General features: G+C 42.2%; 2 protein-coding genes across 4 annotated transcripts in view; both read right to left on the bottom strand.

Moving 5' to 3' along the window:
* Positions 1-645: 645 nt before the first annotated feature.
* LOC119228031 (uncharacterized) lies at positions 646-4776 on the bottom strand. The gene has a single exon (XM_037487302.2). It carries the CDS (start codon positions 4233-4235, stop codon positions 3618-3620), a length of 618 nt encoding a protein of 205 aa, XP_037343199.2. The 5' UTR covers positions 4236-4776; the 3' UTR covers positions 646-3617.
* Positions 4777-10190: 5414 nt separating this feature from the next.
* rps6ka1 (ribosomal protein S6 kinase a, polypeptide 1) overlaps positions 10191-12207 on the bottom strand; it is a 34845-nt gene continuing 32828 nt past the window's right edge. The window contains exon 21 of one of the 3 annotated variants that reach the window (XM_037485866.2): positions 10191-12099. In XM_037485866.2, the coding sequence (XP_037341763.1) occupies positions 11977-12099 (123 nt within the window). In that variant the 3' untranslated portion in view covers positions 10191-11976. The remainder of the gene's footprint in view (positions 12100-12207) is intronic. The other 2 variants (XM_037485868.2, XM_037485867.2) reach the window with 2 other exon arrangements.

The raw sequence follows: 12207 nt of genomic DNA, 5'->3' as shown, positions 1-12207 counted from the left end.
TGAACGCTAGTTGGTGCTCCAGTATAATCGGTCCTCCGAAACTCATCCAGTGAGAAACGTTCCGCGGTGCAAAAAATAAGTGTAAAAAATGTTTAATGTGTTATTTTTTGTGTAATTAATTAAGCTTAATTCACATTGTAATTAATTAATCGTAATTAACGCGCTAAAGTCCCGGTCCTAGTAAATAGCTTTCATTAAGTGAGCAAATACCAAAAAAAAGCATCGGCTTAATGTGTATTCACAAATCCTGCCTTGCAGTAATGGATACTTGGAAGTGAGATGTTTTTTCCTGTAATTCTGCCTTTTTCCATCTGAATACAACTTATCATCTTATTCAACCTTCTCTTTACCAAATAATCAGCTGAGAAGAGGCCGCGATGTGCAGGCATGTTAATTTAATGTAGCCTACGTGAATGTCTTTCGGGTTTGGGTATTTTCACAGCTTTTTACAACAATGAGTAGTTTAGTACTGAGTAGGGTTGCAGCAATATGACCTTAATAGTTCCCACACCTGTACCAAAAATATAATATATTTTAATTTCTGATCTGAAAGCCTTTGTTTGCAGTTTCTAAAAAAATCCCAAAGAGACTTCAGCCTATTTAGGAGTTTTTCTCCAGTGAGAGACCTGGAAAAAATAAAACAAGTCACTTTCTTCATTTATTTTAATGATTCAGCATGTATCTTATGAAACCTGATAATACTCTAAATTAAGTGTATTGTTTGATATTTGCTAGTCTTGTACATTGTAGCTCTGTGGTGAAATACATTTTAGTGTCAAGAAACTGAATTAACATCAAATATAGAACATTCATTCTTAGACGGTGCAGCAGAAAGCATTTACAGAAGCAGTGTTAGAACATCACGATGTGTGAATGACTAACTTCCAATGCACTGGATTTTCAATAACATTTGGAAAAGTGGATTTTCTTTCCTTTGAGTCCATTTATAAACAAAAATCCCTCACAAACGTAATTAAGGCGTTATGCTTGGCAAATAGCTGTGGCAAACCAAATTGACTCCTGCTATTAATGTTATGCATTCAACAGTTGCAACATTCAGTCGCAACATTCATGAAATAGAATAAACAATTTGAGATCAATAAAAAAAATATCAGCAGTGTGTTAATTAAGGTACAAAACATCTAATTTGAGGAACATTTTCTGCACAACATGAATAAATATATCCTACATGAGACATAAACAATAATTTTCAAAAAAGTCAAAAGGAATAATTAAACTGTTATTGGACATGTGCTTGGCAAGCTTGTGTCATTAAAGGGCTGCGGTTGCTGTAGGTCTATATTGTCGTAGTTTTTTTAGTTCTCCAACAGTTGTTTGTTTGGGCTTAATGGTTAAAAACATTTTTGATATCAGTACAAGGCCCCACAAATGAATACAAGAGGATTATTTGCCAACCACAGGTTCAAACATTGGACTTATGCTTACATATGTGTTATAAATAAATGGAAATTAAATAACACAGTTACAATCAATCTGCTAGTGGCCTCAAAGATCTTTGGGAAACGGCCTTTTATATTTGTAGAAAAACACAAAAAGGTGCAGTCACACTTTTCCTCTGTCCATATAATTATGAGCTATGATGGTCATGAGTTCAGCTGTTTAGCCCTTCCTTCGTAGTCAGTGCCATCACTAAATCATCACTGCCGTGCACCAACACTGGATAAGGCATATGAAAAGAAATATATAGGCCAGCTGTATATTCAGTTGTAACTCTAGCTATACACATGGACCGCCAATACACGCCCGAGGCCTACGGCACCTCTTCAGGCTGCACAAGCGTTCTGCCAGCAAGTGGCTTGACCGTATTCAGTTTGGTGTCGATGTGCACTTCCTGTGGGGCTATGTGGAGTAACATTCAATGATAAGGTCATCGTGGCTATCAGAAATATGAAAGCTGATAACAGAGATTCGGTGACATGGACGTTATAAAAGTCCAATCCAGAGAATATGGACACTACATTTACTCTAGAATTACACAAGTCATCTTCAATTATACTTTAGTGCATTCTAAATGATCCACTTATTTCAAATCCCTCATGCTTAGTTTGTAATGCAGGTGCTCTGCTAAAAATCTGCTATAACCGAGCTAACACAACCCTGATGACGTCTCCATGACATCAGGGGATGTTTTGTCTCCTCATGAGGACGCCTCAGACGACATTTCACAGCAGGTCAAGTAGTACAACTAAAATGGTGGTTCAACTCAATCAATGAATGCTTGCATCTCTGCCATAACCATTGAATGCCAAAAATAGATATTCCTGTTATATTGGCTGTTCTTTCTACTCAAACACACACACGCATGTACAACCAAAGCATGACAAAAGGACAATCATTGCTAATCCAAGGAGACAGGAAAAAAAAAAAGATATGATCTATAAGAAGAAATCAGGTCACTCCCTGCATACGGAGCAACGCCACTGCTGCATATTTGACGGAACATAACAGCACGATCTCCCACATCAACCAAACAAAACCTGAAAAGTCCTATTTTGTCTAACTTCCCTAAACCACAAAAGAGAAATGGTAATATCATGAGAGTCGTTCTGCACTGGACAAAAGTGCCATTCTTGTTTGCATTCATATTGACACAATCAGCAGAAAGGGATAGCCCATCATAACTCCCCTGGCGCCTGCATACAATGGCTCAATTCTCAGGGCAACCCCTTCTCATCAAATGAATGACTAGGTTGAAACAACTGCTTTAAACAATAATATCTGACTATGAAGCCACTTTTAATGTATCCCAAAGAAATGCAGCAGAAATATTAGTGCCTAAACCCTTGATAAGACCTCTACTGCGGTCTGGTATTGTAGTTACGGTGCTCTGCTGGATACATTCTGTCGGTTGGTGGGATCAGATTTAAAACAGAGAGATGAGCGGTTGCTAGGTGACCGGATAAAAAGAGGCCACAGGTGGAATCGTCCCAGCTTGAACTTGTTTACCAGCTCTCTCGGGTTTTGCAAATTATGCTGCCGAAAACAAGGCTTATGGTAGTGGAGGATGGGTCACACACAAACCAAAGCACAATTAATTACATATCTTCTTTCTATATTTGAGAATTCTCCCCCTTTCCCACCTACACAATGCATGCTTAGGTTTAAGGAAAGTGCAGCAATCGTAGCTCCACCTGCGATTCTCTTTCACCGCCCTTCAATTCTCATTTGGGTTTTCTTCCATTCAGTCATCTCTTTCCCTCTTCAAACCTCACTCGCATTACGTAATACAATCACGAGTGGCTTTTCATTCATTGCTGCCTAAAGTTAATAAACATAAAACCAAGCTCTGTTTACCTCACTGGCCGAATTCAACCCTTCCTCTCACATCCCCTTGGACCTAAAACGATACACAATCTCTCCTATGAAAGTCTAACACCACACCAAACTGCAAGCAGCAAAGTCTGTGTGAAAGAAAGCTAAACAAAAAAAGCTCCTTTTTAAGAGGATGTTTTATAGTTGTAGGCACTCTAAGACCCGGAGGACCAGCCTCAGGATGCAAGAGCAGCCCTGTCAGTGAGTGATAGCTAAAGTCTGGAGGTCTGTCCTCCCGTCGATTTAAAAGCACATTTATAAAGCGATGGTGGGACAACATTGTCCTATTTGAGCTTCACGGGCCAGGGGAGGCACGTGCGGAGTCCCAGCATGGAGGAGAAGACGATGGTGGGTCGGTGCTTCTTGAACTTCAAGCCCTTCTTCAGCCGCTGGCCGTTCTCGACCACGTACACCTCCCCCTGCTGCGCCGCGCCGGATATCCGCGACACCACCTCCCCGTGAACCACCACCTCCTGCTCCGAGCGCACGAACACCTCCCGGAGCTCCTCCAGCCGCCGCTCCATCTCTCGGACGACCCGCTGGCGCTCCTCGACCTCCAGGAGGCGTCGCCGCGCCGCCGCGAACTCCATGCTGGAGCTGGGGGTCACCAGCTTGGAGGAGGGGGCCGTGGCGGCGGTGGATGGCGGCTCGGAACCGGCGAGAAGAGCCCCCGTCACCCTGCGGAAGTCTCCCATAGAAATGGATCGCCGGGTGGCCGGGGAGGCGAGCCCCGGGAGAGCGGAGGCCGACGTGGACGGCGCCAGGACGGGCGGAGGAGGGACAGGTGAACCCGGCGGGTGGATCTCGGGATGTGGGTCCTTGTTTTTAATGGCCGCTGCTTTGGCCTCGGTTGAGTCCTCGCCATGGCGGTCCGTGTGTCTTTGTTGTCCCTTCATGGGCATTGTTTATCTCTTCTTGCGCTGCTGCTGTCCTTGTTGTTGTTGTTGTTGTTGTTGTTGTTGTCCCCTTCCCTCCTCCTGCCTTCCTGTGCCACAGTGGAGCTCAGCCGAGCAGACGGAGCAGGGATGTGCAGAGATCCAGCCTACGTACTGCTCCATTCATTATTAAGTGATCTGAGCCGGGCTATTGCTGCCTCTGCATCCGAGTGGTTGTGCTGGCAGCTCATTGGTTGCTGAACCCAGGAGCACGTCAGCGGATGATTGGGTGGCCGGGCCTCTGTGCTGCTGATGCTGATGCTGGCAGGCTGTCGCGTCGTCTTCTGGAGCTCTGCTTTGATGTGAATGAGTCAGGACACGCAGGTCCTCTCCTCTCTGCTCATGCCGGGTAGCCCACTCTGTCCCACACCCACCAGCTTTCTCCCCTGCTCTCGCTCGGATGGTTGCCCATAGCAACACCGTGGTAAAAGCCGGAGGGAGGGATGACGCTCACATTTCTCCCACCCCTTTATCACCTTGGTGCTCATCGTTGTCACATTTTCCCGGTACTCTCGATCTCGAGCACACTCCCGCCCCCTTTTGACCCATTTGGCAACTCAGCTATCCTGCAGGCTATATCTTTCTTTTTTAGTCTCATAAGTAACACTGGTTAACAAAAAACAAATGCAGGTCCTATAAAACACACTTTTAGATTTCCTCTATAAGATCAACACTCACTGTGTAAATGTACACTGTGTAACTCGTCATTCACGCACATACCTTTGTACTCAAACGGTATGCAATAAACACTCACTGTTGCTAATAATTTATTTGTAGCATATCCGGTAGTTTAACTACAAAAAGACCAAACAACTCTGGCACAACACATTACGTGTGAAGTGAATCTACTTAGTGAGTAGTGACCTCAGAATCCACTTTTTCAAAAGCATTTTACCAAAATTAAAGCCATTTTGATGTGTACAGTCCTGAATCCAAACACCTTGGCTGGTACTCCTTCTGTGACCAATTGAAAGTAAACAAGGAAACCTGTCTTTAGGTTGTTCAATTCCATGCAGCAACATGAAGAAACTGAAGCCTGAGATCAGGTTTCATACCTGAATTGTCACAACCATTATGATAGTTTCCACGTTAAATCGGATCACATGTCACCATGATGTAATACCTTTATTTCCATCATCCTTTTCCCCTGCTTACTATAATATTTTCCACTCCATTAGCAGCCCTTTCAGTCGAGACAAGTATTGGTGTTGTGGCGGCATTGCAAGTAATATGAAAAGAGTGTGGAGTGAGACTTAAACACACACACACACACACACACACACACACACACACACACACACACACACACACACACACACACACACACACACACACACACACACACACACACACACACACACACACACACACAAAGGGTAATACTAGAAAACTAACAAGTGATGTTTGAAATAACTGTTTTTTGCAAGTGAGAATCATAACAATGATGCTTTTAGAAGGGTCAGAGCTTGTTCTCTGCACTCAAGCACAAGCATATTTTAGCATCCACTTAGCTCTTTGCTTTTATCTAAGGATTGACATTGCATTAGCGGTAGCACCAACAGCTCTCCCTCCTCTTAGAGCTAGACTGATCTACTGATCCTTAGAGAAAACGAAGAGCAAGGAAGAGAAATACAAAGAAATAAACAGACAAAACGAAAGAAGCAAAAGTGCATGTGGTATGACAGGAAACCTTTTTAAAACCTTCATGCATTTATACTTCTATACTCAAAAAGCCAGAAGAGACCTTTGTTTTCAAAGGATAAATATAATAATTTTGTAAATATATTATATTAAGAAGCTCTGTTTTGCATTGTATTTAATGATGTACATAAAAGCCACACAAGGATATTGAACATCACCTCATGTAGTATCCATTGAAATTGAATGAAAAGGTTTCCCTTGGGTTTCTAAAGTTGCGCATGCCTCTTGCGCAAGACAAGATGCTGTAGTGGGAGCACAATGCCCATTTCTGGAAGATTCTAGTGGTTGCGCAACATCGCGCAGTTAGAACCACTCGTTCTAAACTAATCCCACACGGTGCCTGCTGAGTAACAGCGTTCCATCAGCATTGGCAAACATGTTGAGACGCTAAATAAAAGATTTTGGTATGGTAAAGTGCACTTAGCAGCTGTAAGTGTGGGGGAACGCACATGTACATAGACAGGCACACACACACACGGCAGAATTAATAGCAGTATTTTGAAAGGCTTTATCCTTCCAAAATACATTTATCTCCAACTCCCATTACATCTATTCCTCGCCTTTTAAAGCTAAAATTGGTCTGAAAGCCTGCTGTTAATCTCTTCTACCCCAAACTGTTCCAGATTACTTTAATCTGTGTGGGATGTGTGTATTAGATGTACACGTGGAGGAGTGATGCCATCTGTGCGCCTTTGTGTTGTTTTGCTTAAGTGTTGGAGTGTCAGGTTTTCCTTATGTCTTAAGCATCAGAGTCGTGTGTGTCTGTTGTGTTGTGTGCAGGAAAGCTATCGTCTTTTTGTGTAGAGCGTGTTAGATAGTTTCAATTTTTTTTTTGTGCATCCATATGCAATTTAACAGAAACATAACACATCGCCCGTAGAACTCGCACAACTAGAGAAGAACTCAAACCACGTTACGCCCCATTTTAACAGAGATGCATCAATCTGCAGAAAACTGGACAGACCAGAGAATAAATCAGCACTACGTTATTCTATTTTAAGCAGAAGGCTGTTAATGGGGATGATGCCCGGTCGCTGCTGTTCTGTAATACATTTTAGGTGCGTTGTGCTGCCGCAGGCTGAGTCAGTGATATGCAAGTGCGCATGAGTGTGAGTAAAAGTGCAGGAGGCCGATCATTGCAGTGTGCATTCCTGGTAGTACGGTGACGTCAGAGTACAGAGAGAGAGCAGATGCTCATGGGAGTATGAATGTGTCACTATAGAGAAAGATGTGTACGGTTTGTATTCATCTCCTGAATCTTATCAGTAAAGTTGGAACGAGCGAGAGAAATCAGCAGCTCAAAGCAGAATTTGTTGCAATGGTTCATTGTGCTACTGTTTGCACGCGGTGGGAAAGAGATAGCAGGAGGAAGATATAGAAAACAATTACAGTCAAAAGGTTAGACAAGAAGAGACAGATGGCGAGGCTGTGAGTCATTAACATACAGAGCTTGTAAGCTGTCTCCTTCGTGCTTGTATAAACAAATCAATTTCCATTTAACATGACAAATTGTGCATCAGCTATGTTGAACTACCATTTCAAGCTGAATTTTACCGCATGATTAAAACAGTTGAGGTAAAAAAACAAAAAACGTCAGTGCTTTGACAGAAAAGCATTCACTTGGTAGCCAAATTTTATTTATTTTCAGCTAAAACTTGAACTTTATCTCCCTCCAGTGACCAGCTGTGGAAATACCCCATGCTGTGTGTCCTCAATGAGATAAGTGAGGAGGAATGTAACAGATACAAGATGATCCATTTTTCTCCCTCCTAATGATTATAACTCAACCAGCAGATAACTGGTACAAACAGTACCAGGTGACATTTTCACCAGATGTTGCTAACAACCTAAGTATTACATACAAAGAAACCAAAAAAGAAGTTCAGAAATAAAGTTATGTGTAATAATGTGACATGACACAGGGAAAAAGTATTGAACACGCTTACTGATATTTATTCAATACTTTGTATAAAGGCCTTTGTTTTTTTGGCCCATTCTTCCACAGAGTCTTCAAATCTTGAAGGTTCCGTGGGCCTCTTCTATGAATCTTGATCTTCCCATAGATTTTCAATGGGATTTAAGTCAGGCGATTGGCTGGGCCAGTCTAGCAGCTTTATTTTCATTCTTTGAAACCAGTTGAGTTTCCATGGCTGTGTGTTTCAGATCATCGTCTTGCTGAAATGCCCACCCTCGTTTCATCTTCATCATCCTCGTAGATGGCAGCAGATTTCTGTCAAGAATGTCTCCGCAAATTTGCCCATTCATCCTTCAATTATGTTAAGTTTGCTGAAAAGCAGCCCCACACCATGATGTTCCCACCTCCAAACTTCACTGTTGGTATGGTGTTTTTAGGGTGATGTGCAGTGCCATTTCTTCTCCAAACATGGTGTGTATTATGGCATCCAAACAGTTACATTTCGCTTTTATCTGACCACACTACACTCTCCCAGTATTTCACTGGCTTTTTCAAATGTTGTGCAGCAAACTTTAAAACGAGCTTCAACATGCTTTTTTTACAGCAATGGAGTCTTGGGTGGTGAGCATGCATACAGGCCATGGCGGTGGAGTGCAATACTTACCGTTTTCTTTGAGACAACAGTACCTGCTATTTGCAGGTCTTTTTGAAGCTCTCCTCACAAGTGGTCCTTGGCTCTTGGACAACTCTTCTGATTAATCTTTTCACTCCTCTGTCACAAATCTTGCGAGGAGCACCTGGTCGAAACAAATTTTTGGTGAAATGACTTGTCTTTCCACTTCCGTATTATGGCCCCAACAGTGCTCACTGGAACATTCAGAAGCTTAGAAATGCGACAATAACCAATGCCATCATTGGGTTTTGAAACAATTAGGTTGCGAAGGTCTTGGGACAACTCCTTGCTTTTACCCATCATGGGATGTTTCTCGTGTGACACCGTGACAATGAGACCTTTTTGTAGGCCATCAGTTGGGACTGAACTTAATGGGACTGATATTAATTTGCACTGACAAGGGTCTGGATTGCTTTTTAATTACTGATAGTTTTCAGCTGTTGTCTTGGCTTTCCATACCTTTTTGCACCTCCCTTTCTTTATGTGCTCAATACTTTTTCTGTGTCATTTTACATTATTAAACATAGCTTTTTCTGAACTTTTGTTTTGGTTTCTTTGTATGTATTACTTGGGTTGTTACCAACATCTGGTGGAAATTTCATGTCAATAGCTCCTTTGGAAATATATCTACTGAGAAAATGGTGACGTGTGCAACACTTATTTCACCCGCTGTAAGTGAGGTCAAGGATGGGCAAGTTGGCACATTGGTCCAGAGTCAAGAAACAGGCAGGAAACAGTCACTGCAGACCCTTCCCAACCAGTTCCAACTTCTTCTCCTCTGATCAAAACAAGGGAATTCTCAACACCAAAAGACACCAGACAAAGGCCTTAGGCCCTCACTCTGATGAACAAAATTATTCCATATTCAAACACTATTCCTACACAGTTATTTTATTAATTGTATGTGTAGTTTATATATGTGACCTAAAAAGCCAAATCAGATGAATGGGACAATTGCAAATGACAATACGTTTTCACCTAAAAAGGTTCATGCAGTATGCTTCACCATTTATAACCTTTACATAAAAGGTTAGTGATGTGGAAAAGCAGTGGCATTCACAGGTGGAAGTGACACAATCCACTTTGTCACATTTTACGCAAGCGGCGATCGAACTTACCTGTTCTTCTCCTTGTTGTTGTGCTGCTGCTCAATTCCCTTTTAGAGGTCCTCTGCTGTGCGAATTTGCTCTGCTGCCATTTAAGCTCTGCTGAGCATATCGTTCATGTTTGGTAATCCTCTTAAAAAGGATTGAGATATTCTTCCCCCGGGAGAAGCGTTCCACATTGACTGTGAGGTTATCATCGTTGGTATTTTACAGCAGTTTGGTATCCAACAACATAAATTGTCTGGTGGGTAAGAAATGTCATAATTTTCTTTAAAGAGATGGACTTTTACATTTGCGATATATAAGATAATACATTGGGTCAACTGTAAAAACAAATGCCAACACCTGATGAAAATATGACCTGGCAAATAACAAGAGAACAACGGCAGGACTAATTTGCAAATGACCAACGAAACTGCAGTTGGTCAGCAGGTAATTGGTTACAAATGGTTTCAAGAACTTTAACATCCCATTTCATCAACTGAGCTTTGGGCCATAGTTCTTTTTTCTCCAGATACTGAACAGGTGATACATCAAACAATAAGAATTACTATATCTAAATGACTCAGTTTTATTAACACCTCAAATCGCTCTTACCGGAATACAAGTTGTGCAATAAAAAAAATACTTTGTCGGAGAGCTAAATAGGATCAAGCCAGACGTTTTGTTGTAGCAACTGAATTTTTAATAGTTGTAAGATATAAAAATCTTCATCTTTATCATACAGTAACATCTTAACATAAATTTAGTCAAAAGGAGGGATCGTTTTTTGCCACCAAACAATAATTATAATTCTAGACAGCTGGTTCATAGATCATTTAGCCACACAGGTCTTAAGTTCAGGCCGTTTGGTTTTCCATCACATGTCATCTATGGAACACATTCGGCCTCACACGTGAGCCCAGGCACCGAGCTGAAAGCAGGACCCATCATGTGAAGTCACTTGAGACAATGAGACACAATTATTCTTATTTGTCTCAAATCAAAGGTCAATAGAATGAAACATAATATCTAATCAACAGAATTTCAATACAATGCATGAAAGAGTTACACACAAGACTGGTGAAGGTCTGTGAGATATTAGCAACCAGTGATTTGACCGTTTTTTAAGGGTAAGAAGAAGAGAGGTTTGCGCTGGAGTGCTCAAATAAAGACGCAAGTCTTTTACGTCCCAAAACAGAAAGAGACCTGTTCGGCTTTAAGTACACAGACTGGGATGTGCTCAGCGTCTCTTTCATTAATTTATCACCACTTTCTTTGGACAAAAGGAAAAACAACAAAACAATTAACAACAAAAGCAGCCAAAACAGGAAACATTATTCAATATGCATTACCCAAGAAACACAGATGGAAAAAAAGAAAAGAAAAAAGCAAATATAGAATTTTAACATGCCACATTATTCCTTGGGCAAGTTTTCTCTTTCACAGAAAGCCACCTATTTTACTAGTTTTGTTGTAATAAAAAGAATAGTAATTTCAAATAGATGCCAGCAGGGTGCCCAAGCGGAGAAAAAGTGAGCGAAGAGAAACGAGGAAGCCACATGACATCATCACATCACCGGACCATGCACATGACCCTACAGGATCCTGCAAGACAGCAGACATACACACTGACTGCAAGTCATGCCACTGACACACACACATACACGCTCTCTGTTAAACAGAATTTGACATTAAACAAAATATCAGCATTTGACATTTCCCAGAATCCACATATCCTGGTTGTACCAAAGCCAAAAGAGGCATTTATGGCAGAAATGTTTAATATTCATGTTAACAATGCTCTTTCCAAACAGCAGTTGGACAGTTTTGTGGGTTAGTGCTGTCGGCACAGGTTGATTTGGCAGCACAGCCGCTAATATAAAGCTCATCAACTTTGCAAAAAGGAACACAGACAGACAGACAACAAAACAGGCAGACTGACAGAGACGTGCAGCAAGCCGGATGACGACCAATCACAGCAATAATACAAGAAAACTGAAAGATTATGGCTGCATCCAAGTCTCTCTCTCACACACACACACACACACACTTGCCAAAAACCTGCAGCCATTTTTTCCCACCCCCTTCATAGCCTCAATTTATTTCCACGATCTTTAGCTAGTCGACAGAGACTGGTTTGCAGCAGCTGATGAGCCCAAAGGAAGATGATCGCCATAGCAGGACAACTGATTTCACAAGAAGGGAGGGGGGGGGGCAACAGTCAGTGTTCCATGGCTGGTAGAGGCGGGCGGACACTTGAATCCCCGTGCAAGCGGACAGCGTGCTCGGTCGGGTCCAGTCTCCCGGGAGCCCGTCGGTTGCTGTGAGTCTCTACAGCGAGGTGGAAGGAAGCTTCTTGACGCGCCTCTGAGCTAGGAAGGAGCAGTCGATGGACTTGAGCTCCGGGGTTGGCTGGGAGTTCTTCAGGGCGGAGTAGGTGGCTGCCATCGCCCCCTGCAGACAAACAGTCGCATGGTGATATGAGCCCAAAACCACCAGCTGTACAAATGGTGGAAATAACAAAACAGAAAAGCCCTTTGGCAGCACATTATAAGAGCGGTC

This window comes from Pungitius pungitius, chromosome 14, assembly GCF_949316345.1.
Source record: "Pungitius pungitius chromosome 14, fPunPun2.1, whole genome shotgun sequence".
Lineage (NCBI taxonomy): Eukaryota > Metazoa > Chordata > Actinopteri > Perciformes > Gasterosteidae > Pungitius > Pungitius pungitius.
The sequence above is the reverse complement of the archived record's forward strand: the minus strand, read 5'-3'. Positions and strand labels throughout refer to the sequence as shown.

What these genes read in the sequence shown, in the direction of transcription:
- LOC119228031 (XM_037487302.2), bottom strand. Translation starts at nt 4,235, where the DNA reads ATGCCCATGAAGGGACAACAAAGACACACGGACCGCCATGGCGAGGAC.